The sequence below is a fragment of the Simochromis diagramma genome, unplaced genomic scaffold (genome assembly GCF_900408965.1).
Source record: "Simochromis diagramma unplaced genomic scaffold, fSimDia1.1 OVJJ01000361.1, whole genome shotgun sequence".
NCBI lineage: Eukaryota > Metazoa > Chordata > Actinopteri > Cichliformes > Cichlidae > Simochromis > Simochromis diagramma.
In genome coordinates, this window is record NW_024386860.1 from 1,831,169 (window position 1) to 1,853,657 (window position 22,489).

General features: G+C 39.6%; 2 protein-coding genes across 8 annotated transcripts; one reads left to right on the forward strand and one right to left on the reverse strand.

The window, feature by feature from the left end:
- Positions 1-1,827: 1,827 nt before the first annotated feature.
- Positions 1,828-16,953, forward strand: LOC120733110 (tubulin polymerization-promoting protein). Of its 3 annotated transcripts, none has more exons than XM_040031148.1 (5): positions 1,828-2,021; positions 7,727-7,807; positions 8,395-8,730; positions 14,555-14,708; positions 14,801-16,953. In XM_040031148.1, exons 2-5 carry the CDS (start codon positions 7,794-7,796, stop codon positions 15,008-15,010), a joined length of 714 nt encoding a protein of 237 aa, XP_039887082.1. In that variant the 5' UTR covers positions 1,828-2,021; positions 7,727-7,793; the 3' UTR covers positions 15,011-16,953. The 3 variants fall into 3 exon arrangements, with proteins under 3 accessions (XP_039887082.1, XP_039887083.1, XP_039887081.1); XM_040031149.1 differs by lacking the exon at positions 1,828-2,021 and adding an exon at positions 6,965-7,191; XM_040031147.1 differs by lacking the exon at positions 1,828-2,021 and adding an exon at positions 7,188-7,302.
- Positions 16,832-22,212, reverse strand: cep72 (centrosomal protein 72). 5 transcript variants are annotated; one of them, XM_040031100.1, is made up of 14 exons: positions 22,080-22,211; positions 21,714-21,841; positions 21,033-21,225; positions 20,843-20,951; positions 19,788-19,939; positions 19,640-19,698; positions 19,517-19,559; positions 19,028-19,228; positions 18,767-18,948; positions 18,554-18,647; positions 18,280-18,458; positions 18,067-18,193; positions 17,883-17,994; positions 16,832-17,734 (listed from the first exon to the last, which is right to left on the reverse strand). In XM_040031100.1, exons 1-14 carry the CDS (start codon positions 22,153-22,155, stop codon positions 17,674-17,676), a joined length of 1,716 nt encoding a protein of 571 aa, XP_039887034.1. In that variant the 5' UTR covers positions 22,156-22,211; the 3' UTR covers positions 16,832-17,673. The 5 variants fall into 5 exon arrangements, with proteins under 5 accessions (XP_039887034.1, XP_039887033.1, XP_039887035.1 ...); XM_040031099.1 differs by having other exon boundaries at positions 17,883-18,193; positions 19,788-19,936; positions 22,080-22,212; XM_040031101.1 differs by having other exon boundaries at positions 17,883-18,193; positions 19,028-19,120; positions 22,080-22,212.
- Between the last annotated feature and the right edge of the window lie 277 nt (positions 22,213-22,489).

A 22,489-nucleotide genomic window follows, 5' to 3' on the forward strand; every position in this document is an offset into this window, starting at 1 on the left:
TTGTGTATGCTGCTTTTGAAATCAATCAAAAGTAAGTTTTGGGGCACATTTTCACATACCCCGCACATGACTGCTGCTTGAAGCATTTGTCTGATTTAGTCTGCCTTTTTCTCTAAAAAACAAAAAAGCCACTAATCATTATAATGTTCCTTTTGAGACTTGTTGTTATTGCATTTTTTTTTTCAATTACACGTTTTATTTAAGAATATATAATAAATGGATTGTTGCAGGGAGTTTTAAGTGTACATTACTTGGATGGTACATATTTTCACCACTAGAGGGCTGTAGACACTAGTGTCACCTGGATGGGTGAGCTGGGAATTTGTATCGGTGTTTGCATACCAACGTATAGTGTGTCCTTTTTATTGTCTCTCAGAGAGGACTGTGTGATGTGTCAGCTTTGTTGTTCCTGCCAAGTCTGATCCTCCACTTTCTGTTGATGAGGTCACTGAACTTGTTCACCTGGTACAAAAAGTTGGCATGCTTAGAGATATCAAGTTAGTTTTTAAGTTTTGTACAATGCAAGATGGATGGGTGTAAAGGAGTAGTTTACATCAAATATTATGATGTGGCATAGAAGGGGGGGGAGCACACACCTCCCATCTGTATAATTTAAGTCTAATTTAAGTGTATAATTAAAATCCTGCACCACTCAGTAACAGTGGTTAGTAAATATAGGTATTTATGATGGTATTGATATGCAATACAACAGCCTTAAACTGAAAATGATGATCAATACTTGCATGTTGCTATATGCCACAAGTGGTGAGGGTCTGTCAAAGTGAAACTAGACGGCCCAAAACCTTTGAATCCACCCACGCTACGTGCCTGATCTAACGAGACTGCAAAAAAACCACACTTCCCCTTCTTGTTTATTTTTATTTTACATGAAAAGAGAAATGTCATATTAACAACAAAAGTGTAAGCATATCTGTGAAATCTGTTTCATGAACCTGACACCTGCAGTATATTTCCTATATGTGGACTGAAGCTGGCATTTTCTAGCCAACCCAGATTGGGTGGTATTTTTTTATGGGTAATACTAGTGTATTACAAGTGTGGCAGGGCAACTCTTATTGCTAAGTCTGATCATAAAGCACTTTCAGTGTGTACTTGTTTTCGCTGTAGCCTACTACTAACCACACACTGGTGCAACTGAAGTAGCTTGAGTTAGACTATTATGTCATCAAGTGATTGCACTCTGTCCAGGCTGCTTTCATCATGATCAGCTATCACTATTCTCTCTTCGTTTGCTTGTAGGCGTGCATGCTTTCTGCTTATATCCTTGTGTTTGAGTTGCATACATCAGACCTTTGTGCCACAGTTGAACCAACCAAGCCTAAAGGTTACATAATGTCCATCCACGTCCAGCCGTTATGGGCTACTGGTTGTGTAACACATTACAGCCCTGGACATAAGAAGAGTCATATTCATGAGTATTTGTAGACATGCATCCATTCTGAAAAGATTGCTTATTAAAGTCTGACGGGTTTCCCCTTGAGATAATTCCCTCTGGCCATCCTGTGTTTGGACAAAAGCCAAAGATTGTTATTGCTTGTTATTGCTACTGTGTGTGACCACTGGCCTCTCCCATGCATGTCCTTCCAAGGTTCATGGCTACAGACAGCTGCTATTATTAATAAAGCTATCATTTCGTACGATCCCCCATCCCTTGTTTACATCTACTATCTCCTCCCCTCAAAGCACGAAAAGATGCTGCTGGTTGTTTATCACAGCTCCAGTGTGGTATCGTCGTGCCTAAAACCAGGAGGCGAGGAGGAGGGGGCGGTAAAAAAAAAAAGAAAAAAAAGAAAAGAAAGAAAGAAAAAGAAAAGAGAAAACAGCTCGGCGCACTCGACAGCAGCCAATCAGCAGTCTGGTTTCTCTTCAGCATCTCAGAGGGACTGAACCATCGGGTAGTCTTGATCCCAGGCAACAGGGAGGGAAGATAGTTGAAGGCTCCTCGCTGCTTAATTATGATTTTGTGAAATTCGCGAGGAGCTGGAGGATTACGTCACCAGGTAATTAAAACGATTTGTCGTATTTACTTCATAAAAAATAAAAGATACAAAAAAAAAACGTAGTTTGTTTTGACTACACGGTAGACCTGCATGTTTTCACAACCTGGAAAAAATGATTGCCAGCCTACACTGATTCATGTGATTCATTTGGGTTTTGTTTTTTTTGTTTTTTTGCAAGTTTCTGCATGTCTTTCCTTTTTATTTAGAATTTTCTGTAAAGGGATTAATTTTGACACTGCTCGATTCGCGCATACCTGGGCTGTACCTAATGTTCCGGACAGGCAGACTCGCAAGGGCTGACAATAACAAACGGATCACGTGGACGTGTGAATCTGGCGTTTGCAAGTTTATGTAACACGTTTCGCTCAATAAACGCACTCGGACTCTGTGGTTTAAGCAGCAGCTGCAGCCATGTCCACTGATATAAACAAGAGCTTTCTCCCCCCTCATACGTTTATCCTTTGAACGCAATGAGAGCGAGAGTGGAAGCTCCTTTAATAAGCACCATTAATGGTTAGAAAAAAAAGCGGGGGGGGAGCTGCTGGGCTACGAGTAGGTAGTTACATAATTAGGCACGGGAAGAAAAAAAAAGATCTGTGTCATAATCCGATGCTCAGCTCTGCTTAATTTTAAATGAATACAAGATAATCACATTAATATGTCCAATTGCGACTGTCTGTGGTGGTATTAGGTTGTAGTTTTGAAGGAGCCATTAGTGCATTATTTTGGAAGCAGTGTCACTAAAGCACTGCGCGAACACAATATGTTTAATTCCTCTCACCTAATGGCGCTGCTGCCATTGGTTGAATTAGGTATGGCTGAGAGGAAGACAGTCACTGAGTTTGTCCTAGATTTCACTGTGTAGGTTTTTTATTGCACTCGACCAGGAGCCTTTGGGTTCTGTCGCAAACAATTAATCTCACGGTGTAAATCATCTTATTTTGTTTGTGATGACTCAAATTTAGGTCAGATATGCAAAGTCAGTGGGATTTTTTAGACTGTGAATACAAATCAAACTGGAGGATAGCTGGCATTGGTGCGCTCTGCTATATTTTTATGTTTCAGCTGAGACATTTGGTTGCATTTCCACAAATTTAAAAGACTCAAAAAATGAAAAGTTATACAACACAGTCTACCCTCCCAAAAATCTTTAACTGTACTCCCTTCAGAATGAATTTTGTTGCTGGCTCAACAGGCCTTTCTCCCCATGAGCCATGTCAGGGACGCTTCTGCTGTCTCTGGCATCATGTATCCTGCTCCAATGTGCAGCTGCATAAGAATCCCTGGGCTTTGTTATTACCTCCATTTGCTGCTGCCAACAATAACCACTGCGTCGTGTTTTAAACATCTTATTTTTCTACAGCGTAATGCTTGCCAAGATCTCTGGCTCACAGAGCTGTTCAAGTGTTTGGGGAGGCGAGGAATGACAGAGACAGCGTGGTGGTGACCTCAGACCTGGGCTGCGGCATGCTAATGTCGTGTCCTCTCTCCTTGTGTGGAGAGTGAGGACTGGGGACTGAACAGACCGGGATATATTTAAGGGGCTGTATTGAACTTTTTTGAAGAAACATGGGGTTGTTAGAACTAAACAAGCGACTTGAGCGCGGGGTGAAGCCCTGAGCAGACACTGGGGTGGTAACAGTTGACTGACATGGTCACATTCCAGAGCAGCTGCCTGGAAAAGGATAGGTGATCTAGATAGAAAGCAGATGGGATCCCTCCATCCCCACTCACCATGATGGCATGATGAAGCAGTAGGTTACAGACACTGTCTTTTCTCTCTCTCTCTCTCTCACTCTGACAACAGTGTCATCATTTTGTGACTTAAACACCATCTGCCAAACTAACAGATTAACACCAAATTTTTCTCCCTCTTTTTTTTTCTTTTTTATCGCCTGCATGTTGTCTGCTGTCTGATCTGCTCCCCTAAGAATGAATAGAATGTTCCACTCGTGGCAATGTATTGTTGCTATGAATAGACGCAGTTCAAAATGGGTCGATTTATAGTTAAAGCACTCATCTGTGCAGTGTATTGCCAGAAGGAGAGTGTATGTAAGCATGCTGTCATCCAGTAACAGATTTGTCTCTGGAGATCTGCCCTTAACCAAACGGCTTCTCATTTGTATGTGGCAAAGTGGGACAAAAAAAGTGGCACAAGGCAAATTTGATCTGTAATGGTAATGTTTGTCTATTTTTTCTGTATCGGGCCAAATCCAAGAAAAGGCAATGAAACAAAGACTTTCAGAGGGCCACATTTCAGTTCATCTCAGTGTGTGTTGTGCTTTATCCCAATGAACTCTGTGCAGTGTTAATTTTATGTATCATTTGAGGAGGCTTGTTGTACTGAGTACTTGGGCACTTAACACTGCTGACAATAAATTCAAGGAGGACAGTGAAAGGATTCCTTTGTTTCTGTTAGATTTAGTCGCTCTCATTAAAGCACAAAGGAAAACACAGTGAGCAGCTAGTGTACTGAAAGGATGTGGATCTCCACAGAGAGTGAGGTATATAATCACAGTACCTCAGTGTCGCTGCTACAGGAAGCAATCGCAGAATTGCTTAGAGTATTATGAATTTTATGTAGATTATGTTATGTCAGTTATTAATTGTATATTGCATTGCAATATAGATAGTAAAAATCTTGTTTCAAAAAGAAATTTTGATAATCAGCAATTCCCTTAAGGACTATTTCAAGCTTTTATTTGTTCATTTATTTAATTTTGGAATGAACATCTTTTATAAAGTCAATATTTTTAGGCTCTAGGAAACAGTGGTGGATATTTACAGACTGTCGCCCCTAACCGGTCAGGGCAGGTGGCTGCCCCTCCCTGAGCCTGGTTCTGCTGGAGGTTTCGTCCTGTTAAAAGGGAGCTTTTCCTTCCCACTGTTGCCAACTACTTGCTCATAGACAGTTGTTTGATGATGAGGTTTTCTGTGTATTATTGAGTCTTTACTTTACAATCTAACAACAAAGATAAATTCAAATTAAATGTTGAAGTGATTATATAGCTATTATAATCAGTATTTATACTACTATTTAGTTGCATGCCTACATGAAGTTATATTAGTTCCATGAAGAGGAACATCATTGATTTGTTACTGTGATGGGCTGCCCAATCTTGAAGAATCCATCTCAACTCATTGAATTAGCTATTATTCAAATAGTTAAATTCAGATTTTAGGTTATCTGAGTCACAGATATGCTGAAAAATGTTTTCAGCTCCAGCATGTTTTCAGTTTTAACGCTACCTTCATAAATACATACCTGGTTTGTGAGCTTTGATATGTTCTTTTTCTAAAACTTTGTTGCCTATTTTCTGTTTGATATAATCAAAGAACCCGTTGTCTAGGTGATTGTGGGCAGCGTTGTCCTGTTTTCATGTTTCATTCTAAAAAACAGTTTTAACCTGATTTCAGCATGGTTTAAAAGGTTCTTACTTCCCCTTCTAGACATTTTAATGCCTAAAAACTTCAAAGCTGGTATGTCCTGACAGCTCTTGATCTGACTCTCCTTCTGCAATTTTAAGTAAAATCCCATTCCACCTCACCCTGGCCTCTCCTTCCTGAAGTATGGGACACAGGTTGAAAATGTGAGGTAGTAAGTCTTAAGTCGTAAGGAGTAAAATTACAATCCATTTCTGAAATTCAATTAAATCAAAGTTAAGACTCTTAAATTGAAGATACAATTTGATTATGAGCAGTAAAATCATGATAACTTAAAAAAATAAAATAAAAAAAAATAAAATAGCACTCAGCATTTCCACCACATCCCAACAGTGCTCTGTTGGAGTGTGGAGGTCATTTGAGTACAGCAAACTCATTGTCACGTTCAAGAAACCAAGTTGAACTTTCTGATATGTCACAAAGTTCAAATCTGTGGTCTCTAAATGATACTCACTTGATACTAAGAATCCCAAAGTGTGCCAAGGAAATATCACTTTCCACTAAAACTACCACCAGCTTCATTTGTTAATAAAAGGCAGGATGGATCCATGTTTTCATGTTGTTTATTCAAAATTCTGACCCAACCGTCTAAATGGTGTAACAAAATCTGAGGCTCATCAGACCAGGAAACATTTTGCAATCTCATATTATTACATTTTCATGAGCTCATGAGAACTGTACCTCAGTTTCCTGTTCTTAGCTGACAGGTGTTGCACCTGGTGTGGTGTTCTGCTGCTATAGTTCCTCTGCTTCAAGTTTCAGCTTGTTGTGTGTTTAGATGATGACGCTATTCTGAATGCCTGGGTTGTAACCCAGGAATTATTGAACTATTTCTGTCAGCTCACACTAGTCTGGCCATTCTCCTCTCAATATAACCTGACTGATGTCAGGCAATTTCAGCCGATGCTTACTGGATATTTCCTCTTTTTCAGACCTTTCTCTGTAAACCTCAGAGATGGCTGTGTGGGAAATCCCAGCAGATCAGCAGTTTCTGAAATACAGAGATCACCTGATCTGGAACCAACAACCATGCCATGTTCAAAATGACTTAAATCCCTTATTTTCAGCACATCTTCTTGACCATGTCTAAAAATGCACAAATATTTATATAGGTGATATAGGTGGTAAATACATTACTTCAGTAAAAATGGTAATGATTTTCTGTTCTCCTTAATGGTGACGAACTTTATTGGTAATCCATTGAGACTTCAGCAACCTCAATAACTCAGTCTCAATTGTCTTGGCTGGAGATCTCGATGACATATGACTACAGAAGCCCCTGCCATCAATAGTGGTACTCTGCGATGTCACCGTGTGCATGCGTGAAGAAATGGCATGGGTCAGACAGAGAAGCCACTTGCCTTGGACAATGGGTTCCCAGTGTCTATAGCTGTGAATGCTATTATTCAGACACATTAATAATCTCTTTTTCCTCACAAAGATTCAACATTCTGAATATAATGGCTTTATGCAGTGTCAATCTTTTAACTTTGGTACGTATTCAAGCATCGACCGTCCTTAGCTAGGCCCTGTTTGTGATTGTTAGCTACAGGATTGTGGAAACAAAGCCCTTCATATTGCCACTGCCACTGGGGGAGCGTAAAAGCACTTCATTGGTGACTCGAGGGAGCTGCTTAAACTTTGTTAGCCAGAGCAGACGGTTCGAACCGCAGGACGCAGCATCCCGCTCTGGTTTGGTTCTCGTTTGTATCTTTTTAAAACCGACGTGAGTACAACTTCTGGCAAATTGTTGTAGAGAGTTTGTTTGGGTGTACTTTGCAGTGGCAGCACTGTTTTTTTTTAAGGATGCTGAGCTGAGTATGGGAACAGCTGAAAGGTGAGCAGAAATGCATCATCCAAACATAATGCAGGGTTTTGTTATATTTATAGAATGAAAAAAAATGGTGTTACTGGCTTTTTTCTTTTTGTCACTCCTTTTGTATGTTTATGTAAAGCTGACTTGAGAAGAAGAATTTGCTGCTGTGGCTGCAAATCTGGCCGATGTGTTAGGAGAGACTGAATGAAGTGACAACAGTGGAAAGATGTGTGTCCTCACAGACTGTAGAAAGCAGAAATAAATTTGTTTTATCTGATTATAAGAAGGATTTTGACCTTGTATTAGTAGTATGAGCACCACTTTCAGTTTTTATGCTGCTGGGTTAATTGGTTTAATTAAATTTCTCTCCCTCTTACCCCTCCCTGACACTCACATCTGTACACACCCATAACATTAACCACTTTCATTCTGATCTCTCCCACAGCACAAAGAGAAAAGAAAAGTTGGCTAATCAAGACACTGCACAGAGGGAACCAAATTCCTGCACAAACATGGCAGACCAAAAGTAAGTCGTTTTAGCTGTAGTATATGACACTATAAGTGCTTCCAGTCCACAGTTTTGTGTGTGGGATGTGTGTGTGTTTTATACACTCTTGTTTCTTGATTTGTGTGACACTGAATTCCAGAGATCTATTTATAACTCTCACTTCTCTACCAGAACCGTGATGTCTGCCCATTCACAGGCAGTGTGAGCACTTTTTTTAAACTGCACTTTATCTTAGAACAGATTTATTTTTCCAGAAAATCCTCCTCTTCCTTTCTGGTATCCATGTTTAGGCTGTACGTTTCTTTCCTCTCTTATCCGATGATTGTGATCAAATCCATGAGCTTTTCTTGTAAATGGAAAATATTACAGGGAATTATTTATGTTTCTTGATGCACAGCCAAAACCTCACATGCTGCAGGGGCTGCTTTTCCCAACTCACTTAATTTCTTATTCTTTTACAGACCTCCTCTGTTGTGACTATTCACAAGTCTGCTTAGAAAAGAATAACTTCAGTGCATGTACACTTGATCTCAGTAGCAGTAAACTTCCTTTTATACTTCTGACATCACATGGATAACCTGATTATTTGCTATTTTACCTTCCAGAGACAACATAGACGATTTTAAAGTCCAGACAGCTAAGCACCCCAATATGACTTCGGCCCCATTACGGCCGCATAGTGAACACTCTAAAGACCGGGCATCCAAGAGGCTTTCGACCGAGTCCAATGGGACTAGCGACGGTGGTGTCGGGTCATCTACACCGGTGGAGATTACTGCTTTGGAAGAATCATTTCGACGCTTCGCCATCCACGGCGACACTCGTGCAACCGGCAAGGAGATGCACGGCAAGAACTGGTCCAAGCTCTGCAAGGACTGCGGCGTGATCGACGGCAAGAACATCACCCTCACTGACGTGGACATCGTCTTCAGCAAAGTCAAGTAAGAAAGACACCGACATTATTGCACACTAAGGATACAATTTCAGTTTGGATTAGTAGAAAGTCTTTTCCATCATATTTGGGTTTTACCTTCCAATTTGCAATTGATTGTTTAAATCACTTAGCTGTTGTGTCGCGACAGAAGCGCATATTTTATTTATTGCATTTGTCATTTCGTAGATGATTGTTGGTAGAGAATTGCAAACATTTAGAATTGTGGTTCAAAGAACATAAAACTGAAAACTATTTCGTTTCTGTTTCAGAACAGTTCAAAGAACTAAATTAATGTTTTTAGCAGGCATCAACCTTATTGTACAGTAACTATGAACACATGAAGGGCATCTAGCTATTATTAAACTAAACTTTAGTCATTAATAAGTAAGTCAGTCACGACCATCAGTTTATAAAGCCATCAAAATATCATAAACAACTCCAAGGCTCGGTTTAGCAGTTTCTGAATTTCATGTTCTGTTTCAGAACATGCTGTTCTTTCTTTTATTAAGGAGACTTGTAGTATTCGGTTGGTCAGAAACAGCAGCTAGAACAAAATGCCAGGATGGCTCATCTTATATTTCCTCAGGCTGGGCTGATTCATCCTTTACTGTGACCTCAATATTATTTCGCCATGGGAGTGAAAAAAAAAAAGTCTTCTGCACAGCTGTGCCCATGTTTACCAAATGCACCAAAAATCCGGATGCTGTCTAGGCTGGTAACACTTTTAAGGTGAGCGTACATGTGATCCACGCCACATTAAAAATGAATATTGTTCCAGTGTTGTTCACACACAATACGGGACTTGTGTGCAGTAGCACAGAGTAAAGCTGATGTAAGGAGCGGGGTTTTTACAGCATTGGTTTGTGCGACCGTGCGCATGGTTATTTTGGAGTTTTCATTCATATACAGAGAGGCTTTGAACTTGTTTCATCCTGGTTGAATGATCTGAATAAGGATTATTACGCAAGACGGCACCAGAATTGCGGAGTATGGCTGGGAGCCACACTTCATTGTGTCTACAAGAATGGAGAGAAAAAAGATCTACTCGGGAATCTCACGTTGATTTAGCAGATTTTCCATCTTCTACCTGCATATAACTGTAGTCCAATCTAAGTCATTTTTCATATACATTTACTGGAAGAGATTCCAAGATTATATGGCAAATCAGTCATAATACATTCAATGCATTTAAGAGTTTTAAGAGCATTAATAAAATATTCCTTCCTATTTCAGCTGTCTGTTTATACAACAAACAGAAGGATCATTTTTCTGAGCCAACCACATCGACACCTTTGCTGCTGGCATGGCAATTTGTGTTTACATTTACAAATATTTTTCTCGATAGAATGAACTTAGACTGTGAGTCTTGTTTACACCCAGCTCTACTTGTGAGCAGTATTTTGAAGTGTGCAAATAATATGATGGCCCAAATTTTAAGGAACAAAGTATGCCCAATGGCTTTTTGCACATTTTTCTTACGAGTAATTCTGTGTAGTCTCATTAGGTCTCTGGATATGTGTGTGTTTGGTGTGTGAATTTACAGGTGCTGTCATCTGATTCCCTCGGGTTCTAATCCCAGGTGGTGCAGCAGGCAATTCTTTCAAGACTCACAGCTCTGGAGTGTGATCCAGAAAATATTACTGTAAAATGTGGAAAAAAACCCCCCACACATGTGGTGTTTGTATACCTAGGTGTCACCGACAGTATAAACAGAGATACAGTTCTGGGGGAAGGGCCCTTTTTCATGTAGTTTCTGACTCCAGGCACAGCTGAGTGGGGGAGGGCTGGCATTGCAAGAGATGCAGATCATCACTTTCCTTTTAATCAGTGTTGGAGAATGCATGCAAAAAAATTAAAGATCTTAATGAGGACTGGCAAATCACAGCATGGCTCAGTGACTCATTATTTATTCTGGATATGGAGGTCTGCTGCACCACGTTAGGTCTCTGCTATGCTATGCGCCTGTTTGGAACCAGAATGCTACAACATAATCTGAGATAGATTCATTGATTTGTAACGACATCTTATTTCCAGGGCTTTGGTTGTATTTCCCATAGCCTGTATATAAAAGATGGGTATAGCCACCAAGTCAGAGAGTAGTTTCTAAATGTTTTGAGGCCTCGATCATTCTTGCACCATGTTTTTTGTTTTTTTAAAGTGAGGGATGGGACTATATTGGGATAAAGTTTGTAGTATTTTTATGTTTGTGTAGATACTAAACTACCCAAAGTGAAGAATTTTGCGGATGCAACTCACGCAGATGTGTGTAGTCCTTAAAAAAACCCACCGGCACATAGCTTGATGTGCTATGTGTAGATCAAATACTGATTGACTGAAAAGTAGGTCTGAACATGAAAGATAGTGAAAGCAGCTTTTTGTTTTTAGGCCTTTTTGTCTTTATTAGATGAAGAGATGAGATGAAGTGGGGAGAGAGAAGCAAGCGCTTCGTGTTGGAGTCGAACCTGGGCTACTGCATTTAGCCCTGCAGCATATGGTTGCTTGTACCTAAAAAGGGGTTCATCACAAAGAGGTAGAAGCATTAAAAAAAAGAAAAAAAAGAAAGACCAGTAAAGCAGCATGAGAGGCACGTTTTGAATTTAACACTGTGTTTGGTCTTTTTCGTGGCTGGCTGAAGGACAGGCAACAGCAGAAACAAGAGTAACGTACAGACAGGTTGTTTCCAAAGACTCTATTCAAAAGGCTAACATAGCTACCGTGACATCATCCATAGGCATCTGATAAGCCTTGAGATAAGTGGTTCTCGTTTTCATAAAAGAGGATGTGAGGTGCAGTTCTGACTGTGAAACTGCTCATGCATTTCCTAACGACTTGTCAGTCGCAATTCATTAGCCAATGTACATGCCACCGATAACCCTCCCTTTTGATACATAGTATAACCAAGATTTACAAAACAGACTAAATTTTTATCAAGTGGCTCAGACCATAAACCCAGCAGGGAAGTATTTATAGAGATCAAGTCAGAGAGCCATTTTTCGCATAGGACTGGAAGTCTTTTTGCAACCACAGCTATCGCCATGTGGTGTCCTTCAGATAAGAATGCAGGTTTAAGGCAACTTACATTGGTTGCATTGTGCAAGCATTGGTTTATAACAAACAGACAGTTGTTATAAAGGGAGACTTGGCTATAGAGTTAAAAACTGCGTTTTCACAAGTCTGTAACCACAGTTAGCCAGTTTGGCATTTTCACACTGAAGCCTGAGGGGTTTGACTTACTGTTGGAGCCAGCCTCAAGTGGCCTTTACAAAAAAATTGGCGCAGATGTTGAATTCATGTTTCATCCCTGGAAGTCACTGCTTGGTTTCCTTATTAGTGAATGTGATCATGGGTAATACATTCAGTCCATATGCATCATATATTCCAAATGGCTGATATATGTCAACAGACAGCAGGTCAACTATCAGTGTCCCTGCCAAAAATAAGTTATAATGACCCTCTGACTTCTGTCCTTTTCAACCTCATGACAGCCTCGTTAGTTTCTCATCTTCTGTTTATTTGCACAGATTAGCCTTTTGTATTCTGTGAGGAACTGAACCGGTCAGTGTGGGGAGGTCTGCAGAGAGGAAACACAGCTATGTTCCTTGCACAGGAATGGCAGTTTAAAAGTCCAGTTTCCCCTCTGACAATAGACAGCATGGAACATACTCGGGGGGAATGAAGCTCCCAAATGTTCAACACTGATGGATTGCCCAAACAAAACCAGTCACTGAACAAGTGAAATTAATAATAAACCAAAACATCTCTGTTTACTGTAGCTTGTTTCTATGGCAGCAGGTTGCCAGGGGAGACTGTGTGCTTTATAGGCTGTTGTTTAGGTGTTTAAGTTTATCACCACAGTGATAGCAGTTTGTGTTTGTGTTGCTATGAACTTTTCACATGGAAGTTAAAAATGGCAAATGGCCATTTAAACAAGTGGAGCACTTTGAGATGGAGAAAAATTGACGTGATGCAGGATTTTCAGTTCATACAAGCGGTTTGATCCTCAGATAAACGAGAAGTCAACACCCTTCCAGATACATGGCTGAACTTAGCAGACAGCTACAGTCAAACACATTTGGGTCTAAGTGCGTGAGCCGAACACATTATGATGGATGATTTTAAGAGACGGCCTCAAATGCGAGCTACACTCTGTGGAGTTGCTAAGGCGACACATAAGTACTGAGACACACTGGGAGACGTGAAAGTTTTCCCATTGTTTATCTCAATAGGATACCATCTCCATGCTGTCTTACATCTGCCACATTAAAGTGATCACACATGGCTGAGTGTAGACTGTGGACTGTCATCTTAACCTCAAACTGCTCTGAAACACATTAGTACTTGGTACTATGGAGGACCTAAATTCTCAAAAAAGTCAATAAGAAAATGACTATGCACCAGGAAAAATAAGTCAATATAAGTATTTGTTTAAAAAAAATTCATTTAAAAGTTTTATTTTTTCATTCATCTGCTTTTATATTAATTTCCCAATTAGCTTACTTTCTTGTTTAACACTACAGGCTATTTTCAGCTAGACTGGCTCATTTCACCTGACTTGTAACCATTTCTGTTGCAAGTCTTTGAATGACCAACCAAAAGGACCAAAGGTGAATCAACAACACTGTGACTGATAGCTCCTTTATTACCATACTGAAGCAAAATATGCCAAGGGGAATAGCAAAATAAAATAATGAATAAATGGGAAAATGCAAAACTAAAATACTACAGGTATTTTAGCCCTAGCAGGTCTTAACATGAGGTAAAAATACAGCCTCAAATGAACTATAAAACATGACATATCTCATTGTGTCATTATTTATTTAAGAAAGGGCCAGGATGGATGCAAGTGTTTGAAACTCTACACCCTCCCTGCTTTCATAAGAATTAAAAGAGTAAGGTGCTGGTAATCAAATGCACTTGATAACAGATCATGAGCAAGTATGACCACCTCCATAAAAGCAGAAGTTTGTTGTTCTGGTGCATTCAAATGTGTTACCACAATGCCAAGGAATGCACAGCTTAGGTTTGTAAAAATGGATCTGGACAAACTGTCTGGACCTTTGGATAGATGAAACCAAGGTGGAAATCTTTGGCCGTAATTCACAGCGCTAAACTAAACACAGCACATCAGCACAAATACCTCATACCACTTGCTACCATACTTTTAGATGGGTTTGACTTTGGGCTTAATTTTTCAGTTGTCGGCTCTGTGGCACTGTGCAGTCAGTGAGTGGACCATGAAATCATCTGTAAAATAAACTAATCTAGAGGTAAATGTGCAGCCATCTGTCTGACAGCTAAAGTTTAGCAGAAACTAGGTCATGCAAAGGGACAATGTTCCTAACCACACTAGCAAATCTACAAGAGACTGGCTGAAAAAGTCAAATGCCAGACTTTCAACCCAATTGAAATGTTGTGGTGGGACCTTGAGAGAGCTGTACATAAACAAATGCCCGCAAACCTCAATGAACTGAAGCAACATTGTCAAGATAAGTTCCTTCACAACGATTTGAGAGACTGATAAGGTCACACAGAAAAACGATTACTTCAAATTGCTTTTCCTAAAGGTGGTTTTACAAGATATTGAAGTCTGGGGTGTGTACTTGCTTGCTTTGATGTTTTGGCTTAGGTTTTGTTAATTCAATAATGATTTGGTGTAATACATCATGTATTGCTGTAAATCTTCAGTGTATTTAGGGTATTTACCTAATTTGAAGGCCTGGTAAGGACTAGATCATCTTTTTCCTATGACTATACTTTTCGGGGTTAGGTAATATACTATAAAGGTGTTGAAACTCCTACTTAAATATCCGTTCTTTCCTCCTATATTACAGGAAGAAATCCAGTCGCACCATCATATTCGATGAGTTCAAGGTTGCGCTTGGAGAGCTGGCCAGGAAGAAGTATAAAGACAAGACTGGAGAGGAGGCTGAGGCAGAGGTGTTCCAGCTGATCGAGGGGAAGTCACCGGTCATTTCAGGAGTCACAGTAAGATTCGATCGGAAAGTTTCACAAGTTTCACAAGACGTCTCCTTTTTCAGCAGTAAAAACTCAAACTTTCTTTGTGAACTTCTTCACAGAGAGCCGTCGCTTCCCCAACAGTCAGTCGTCTTACGGACACCACCAAGTTTACAGGGTCGCACAAGGAGCGTTTTGACGAAACCGGCCGCGGGAAGGGTAAGGCGGGACGAGTAGACATAGTTGACACTTCTGGATACGTTTCGGGATACAAGCATCAAGGGTCGTATGAAAAGAAGGTGACCAAACCCACTGCGGGCAGACCCGTGTGAGGGCGAAGACAAGGAAATAAACATTTGATCAACTACTAGGATGATTTTCTATTAAACGATTACTCATAGAAAGCACAAAAGCATAGGATTTCATATTTTTTCCCCATCCATCTATTTTATGTGTGCGTGTATGTGTGTGAGAGCGAGCAAGAGAGAGAGATGTTTTTGAGTTCCTCTCTTTGTGAAGTGTGAGAACTGGAAAACTGTTTACATCTATTTTTACAAATTCATCACCAGCTGGTACATTCCTGTCTGATAGCAAGTTACTGCCAAACACTGAAGAGAACAAATGAGAGAAACTGCTTTGCTATGACTATTTAGGCTTTGTTGTTATGATAGGGCCTTGTATTTATTGAGCACAATGAGCAACATGCCAAGAAAAACAAAAGTGGGACAACAGTTTGGTGAATATACATTTGCACTTTTTAATAGAAACATTTGTTCCCATGTTTAGCTGATTACACGGTTTAGCTTGTTTTGCCATTTCAAAGATAATTGGCACAGGTTTTTGACAGAGATCATTGATTTTTCTCTTTCAAAACCTTAAATTCATTCACATTTCAGCGTTGTCTGTTCGCCATCTGCACTTAGTAACTGTTTCGTCTTCATGAAATCTGCTGTTTGTTATTTTATGAGCTCACACTTGTCTTTTCAGTAATCTGCCTTTAGTTCGAACCAAGAAAATCGTTTTTTGGGGAGATTTTTTTGTGAAAGTTAGTCACCCCTCTCAGACTAAATATTTGTGACCTTTATCATACCTTCTTGCTTTTGTAAATACATATAAAAACAAAACAAAAGCTCTCCCATGCAGAATTTAACGAGCTTACTTAAAGCTCTTACACAAAACCTAAAAGGACTTCCCTGTTTTTTCCCTCTTAGTCTTTATCTAGCTTTATCATACCATATTTTATTTAATTATACACAAACTGTTTTGCTAACATGCATTTTAAGTAATAAATTGGTAAAGAGAAAGCTCTAACCACAAATGAGATGAGCCTAACTGTACAAGATTGTATTTTTAACATTTTACTTCCTGATCAGATTTCTATACAGTAGTTCTAATATATTTGTGGTAAGATTGTGTATATTCTAAAAAGGTTATAGCCACATTAATTTAAGACACTGGCTTCAAGTTTTATTTTCTATTTGTATTATGTATTGCTGTACTTTGTGCATGTTATGTATATTGCATTTGATTCAGCAGCATATAGATGACGGTAGGAGTCTGTCATATCATATTGCAACTGCTGTGCCTGGTGTAAGAAGAGACTACTGGGTGGACAACATTGTGTTGTTAAAAAAAAAGTAATGAAATTGTGAGACGACAAAATCTTGTATTGTTTGAAATCAATATGTATGAACCTGTACGTGTACAAAGTCAGCTAATGCTCTAATATTTGTTGATAAAAATCTCCTAATGCGCACCGTCATCCAAGGCACAGATTTAACTGAAGAAAAAACAAACAAACGCAGGGATTTTAAATGTTTCCTTACACACTGTATCAGAAAAAGGGAAAATTGCAAACGAGTATTATACTTTTGTAGAATATTTTTCCAGCAGAATGACAGATTCATGTCACACACTACTTGTAGCCTCAGCTGATGAAGACTCGTGCATCAAGTGCAAAACTAGCAGCTATCAGTGTGTTTTTGTAGCTTGAGTATGATCCGTTTTCTGTGCTTAATGCCAAATACTGTGCACCTTTTAATGTGGAGAAACAATATTGTCCTTTTTTCCTTCAAATAACTTGTAATGTACTATTATGCCCCAGTGCATGCAGTGTGTTTTCTGTTTGTTTTTTTGTTCTTGTTCTTTAGATCTCTTAAAGTGTGTTCATGATTTGTAGTGCATTATTGAAAATTAAAAAAAAAAAAAAAGAAAACATGCACGCACACCCTGGAACCTCTGCTGAGTAGGTTTTGGAGTGTCTGTTGAAACAGTAGTTATGTTCTTGCTTTCTTTTCTTTCTTTTTTTTGTGGAGTTTACTCCCTACAAGTAGTACCAACCAGCAATCTGTAACATTCATATAAAAAGAAAAAGAAGACATTCAGCTTGTGTAGCATCCAAACCTCTAACCTGGTTTGCCAGGGCTTGATTTAGTGTTAGCAAGAGGAAAGTGCATGTCTGCCTGCGCATCTCTCCAGCCCGAAGGCAGAGGTATAAATAAAGTCACAGTGCAGCTGGAATCTAGATGCATTCATTCCACTGCGGCGTGCAAAGCAGATGGAGACTGACCTACAAACAGAAAAAAAACTAAAAAAGGAGCCAAAAGAGAGACGATCCCGCCACAGATCCAGGAAATGCATTATGACCTTTTCACTAACACCCCCCCAGAAAATCATTTGTTAATATAACAGCCCTGTCACACACTCATACACAAAGCTTCCTGAATGAATTGCCTTTCCCCGTTACTGTTTACATCGAGTAAATGCAGCTTATGCACATTTTTTTAAATAATAGAAACATTTATAAAAAAATAAAAATAAAAAAAATAAAAAAAAAGGTATAGCACTTACTACAATTTTGCAGTAATCTGCAGTAATTTTAAAAATAAAATAATTTAAGCAGTTTATATTTGCTGGCACATGCTAATATGACGGTCGGCATAGTCCTGCTTTGATATTTTTATCCTGGCGTGCATCTCTTTGTTCAAATTCTGCATTAATGTTCCCCACTTCCCTTCAGCTCTGCTAACAAGCATTCATTTGTAGCCACCAGAGACCTGCAGAACACAAACACAGGCACATTTAAATCACAAAACCAGCCAACAAGGGGGTGAGTTGAGATTGAGATTACATCAGTTTACTCACACTGAGCATGTAGGTACAACAAAATCAACTGTCAGCACTAATACAGCACTATCTTCTTACCTGTGGCTTTCTTGCAGCATATCTGAAAGTTCTTTGACTTTCTCAGCTTCCTGCACTTTCTTCCTCAGCCCCTCGATCTCTTTCTTCAGTTCCTCTACTTCGGCCTGAGCTTCTAAACACAAACTGGGACACTTAGTAGGGAAAGCAGCATGTTCGCTTATGTCACAGTGGCAAGTACACCCACCTCTGATCTGAGACACATGTGAGCTTTTCATCATAGACTTCAGATATTGGCGTTCTAACTTGATGAGCTGCTTCTGCAGAGCAACGTTTTCCTCTAAAACGACCCTCAGCTGCTCGTTCAGTTTGCCCTGTGTTAGAGTGAATACTGTGAATAAAGTTTACTCTTATGGTTCTCTAAAGCTTGGTGTTGTGTTTGAGCGGTGGATCAACTCACCACCGCTCTCCGAGCTTCCTCCAGCTGAGCGGAGAGGTTGTGCACTTCAGTTTTGTGCTCTGCCTCTCGTGCTGCCGCTTGAAAGCGAAGCGCATCAGCTTCCCGCCGTAAGGTCCTGACCTCAGTTTCCCGACTGGAAATATCGCTTTCCATCATGGAGAGGATCTGGACTGCCTGAGCTGAGGCCAAAAATAGAGATGATAGGAAGACATTCGTTATCTCAGGCTTCTGTAATCAGATAGCGCATTCCTCAAAACCAAAAGTCCAAACTTACACAGGAAGTTGTTGTTTTGATGCAGTGACCTCTCCCCTGTCCAGTGTTTGTCCACGAGGTTGAGGAGCATCTCCAGGGGTTTCCTATAACTACCCTGGGAAGAGAGTTCAGAGATTCCATGAATAGATGTGCAAAGGAAAACCCTGCAGATGAATGAGGAATGATTCACGATGTCATTTGCAAATCAGTAAGAGGACCGTAATAGCTGCCAACCTTTTTTTTCTTCTCAGCTTGCCCAGGCTGGCTGGAGCTCCCGTCTGTTTTGTTGAAGCTGGAGTAGGTTAGTCGTGGAGGATGCAAGATGGGGTTAAAAGGGTCAGACAGATTCAAACCAGGGCGTCGTGGACTGGGAGGCCGGATATTAATAAATGAGGAACTGTGACGGAGGCTTTCATCTGGGAAAAATTACAAAATGTGGAATGAATAAAGAAATCATAGCTCAGGGATTTTGTTAAACACAAATTTATTTCCTACCTGGATTTGGGGTAAAATGCCCTTTAGCTGGATGTCTGGTTTGTTTGGGAGAGTCCTTTTGCTTTGGGTTTCCATGAGCAGGTCTACGTTGCTCTATGTAGGGGCCAAAGGACACTTTTGGTCTTTCAGGCACTTTTATTGAGGTGCAGCTTTTTTGATGAGACAGATCTTTCATCTGTGACCCTTTGGACTCACTGTTATCTGACGAGTTACATGTGGCACACACACATAAAAAAAAAATCCCAGTGATATTAATCGACCTTTGACAAGCACGTTGTGTTAAAAAAAACCCACAGGAAAAGAGTTATGTCGCCACCTAGTGGTGATTATACACACTGTCACACGTTGTTTTCATAATTGCTTACTGATAATGATTTCTTACCTTCAAAGAAAGCTTTATTCTCATAATGATTCTTCTGCAATCTCAATTCTAATAAGATACTGACATAGAAAAAACTGCACTCTCCTAAACTAGAAAAATAAGCTTACCAGTTTTAGTGAGTGGATACCTGAGGATGGATTTAGCAGTTTCCTAAAAATAAGAACAGAGCTACTTCATAATGAACTTTTATACTGTTAATGTTATTTAATCTGTAGTAACAATAAAAGCACCTGTTTGGGAGTTGAGCTCATCTGTTCTCTAAAATCTTCAGAAACTTTCTCTTTGAAACCTGAAACAGTGGATGGTTTGGATTTATCAGAAGTTAAAACAAAGAAACATGAATTAGTCAGGTTTGATTTTTGGAGTTGGACATCTTACCATCGGCCTCCTTGTGAAATGAGTCAGAGACAGCTTCACTTTGCTTTCCATCATTTGTGGCAACAAAGTTCAGCTCAATATCACGAGTGTCGGTCAGGACAGAAAGGCTTTTGGTTAAGCGGTCAGTTAAAGCTGGTCTGCGATCACTGCTTCTGAAAAACCACAAATGACACAGCAAATGGTGCCGCTCGAGCAACTGAGGTTGAGAAGACTCGTCTCGCTGCATTTTCATGTGCTCCACCAGCCCGAAGATGTATAAAACTGCAACAAATTCTTAAAATCTACTTATGATTCTGATTCATAAAACTGTCAATGTGGGCACACATTTCTGTTTCTTTTTTTCTGCCAATTCAACATATGTACCCACGAAACCTCATCATTAAAAATGAAAAGGATCACTTTATAGCAATGTTTTCTCAAGCCTTACTTAATCTCCTTACTATCATTTCTCGGTAGCTGCCTGTGCTGCTGGTCTGAAGAAATTCTTGTTTTATGAACAACAGCATACACTCAATGGACACTGTATTAGGTACACCTTTTCAACTGCTTGTTAATGTAAATATCGAATCAGCTGTTAACATGGCCGCAACTCACTGGATTTATGGCTCGTGCTCAAATAAAGCTCAAATAATCTCAATCTGGTCGTGACAGTGACTTCACTGTATTGAAATGACCTCCACAACCACCAGATCTCAATCCAATAGAACATTTGTCGGATGCGGTGGAAATGAAGAGTCACATCATGGATGTGGAGCTGACAAATCTGCAGCAGCTGTGTGATGTTATCGTGTAATATGTCCCAAAATCTCTGAAGAATGTTTCCAGCACCTCGATTAATCTGTGCCATGAAGAATTAAGGCAGTTTTGAAGGCAAAAGGGGTCCAAATCAATACTGGTAAGGTGTAACTAATAAAGTGTCCATGAGTGTATAAGAGAAAAACAGTATTTTCAAAAATATATTACTTATAAATCTGGTATCAGATCTTTATTTGACTCTTTCATCAAACAGAATGAGCTGAAGCTCATTTACATTAAGGATTTTGTGTTCAGCATACCTTCGATCATCAATCAGATTCAAAGAGAAGCTCATCTGCTGAGGAAGAAGTTCAGAAGAGAACTGCATCAAGGCAGATTTACGCTCAGCATCTCTGACTGAACAGCTATCTGTAAATCAACGAGGAGAACTTATTATTTTAAAACCTGACATGAGATGAGCAAATTCTGGGCAACAAAACAACATCTTACCTAGCTTGCGCAGGGTGGGCATGGCATGCACCAAGTAAAGGCGGTACTGTGGATTATTTTTGGCCAGAGGGTTGAGCCTGAGGTCCAACTCTTTTAACGATGGCAGCTCAAACAGTACTTTCACTTCTTCAAGAGAAGGTATGCAGTTATAGTAGAGGATCAGCCTCTGTAGCATTTTTAAATGTTGCACACCCTGAGAACAAACCAATGGAACGGTTAAGATACAGACTCTGCAAATATTATTAGTCATGCAATATATTATATTACTTGATGTACAAAATATACAGTATTGGCCGATATCAGCATAAGAACATGCAGTTTTAGTGTTCAGGGTAATCTTAGGTGTGCTGCAATAGGCTTACATGGGATTTATACTTCAGTGGGTAATTTAAACACTAGCCATAACCACAACCCCCCCCCCCCCCCGGAAACCCTATGCTGCAGCTTCCCTAGAAATGTAACTACATGTTAGGCCAACACAAACTGCATCTACTGTGATTAGCATGTTCAACGAGGACTCACAAATGTCTTCAAAATCCTAGAGGGAGATTGCTCAAACTATCAAATAGTTTATACACCACTACTGCACTTAATCATTTATAATTATTAAACTCTGACTCTTTCTTCAGTAGTAGTATAAATTGTGAATTCCATTTAAAAAAAAAACAATCTAAAACTAACCTCAACTGAAACGAGTGCATTACAGGAGAGATCCAGAGATTTCAGACGGATAAAGTTACTCAGACCATTTCCCAGGTGTCTGATCTTCTCCTCATATGTCCCCGGAAGGCTCAATGTCCGCACGTCGCCTATTTAAACAAAATTTAAAAAGTAATAACTTTAAGATGTTATGGTGATGTGGTCTGGAGCAGGAAGCATTTATTGCTACGCTAGCTCTCGTTAGCTTATCTACTGATGCTCTGGCCTGGCAGAGTATCTAGCTACAGTACTTTCCAACAGCAAATGTCTGATGTCCCTGTCTCACCCTTAAAGTTAGCTGCTGATTACTCCTACATAGTGTATATATTAGCTTGGATGTAAAGTTACCGAGACACGGGTGTTTTAGCCTTAATCTTTCACGTATCCACTGCTCTGTTAGTGTTGTCAAACACTTCGCCGCCATACTTTTCGAAGTTCTGCTGCCTTCATGGCCTGAAAAATAAATACCGTCCTTCCTGTTTCGCTTTTGTTACTGGAGGTTTTATACAAACCGTAAGTAAGTAAGTAAGTAAAATTTTATTTATATAGCACATTTCTAGATAAAAGATCACAAAGTGCTTCACAAGGTATAAAAAAAAACCGTGAAGTATGTTCATTAACTACTTCTTCTTGTTATTTGCTAAAGTTGTTAGACGTCAGTTTATTGAGAGTTTGAGTGTACATATTAAAATATAACTTTGAAAATGCAGGTTAATATTTTTTAGTTCGACCAAACATATTCAGCTAATTAATGAGAG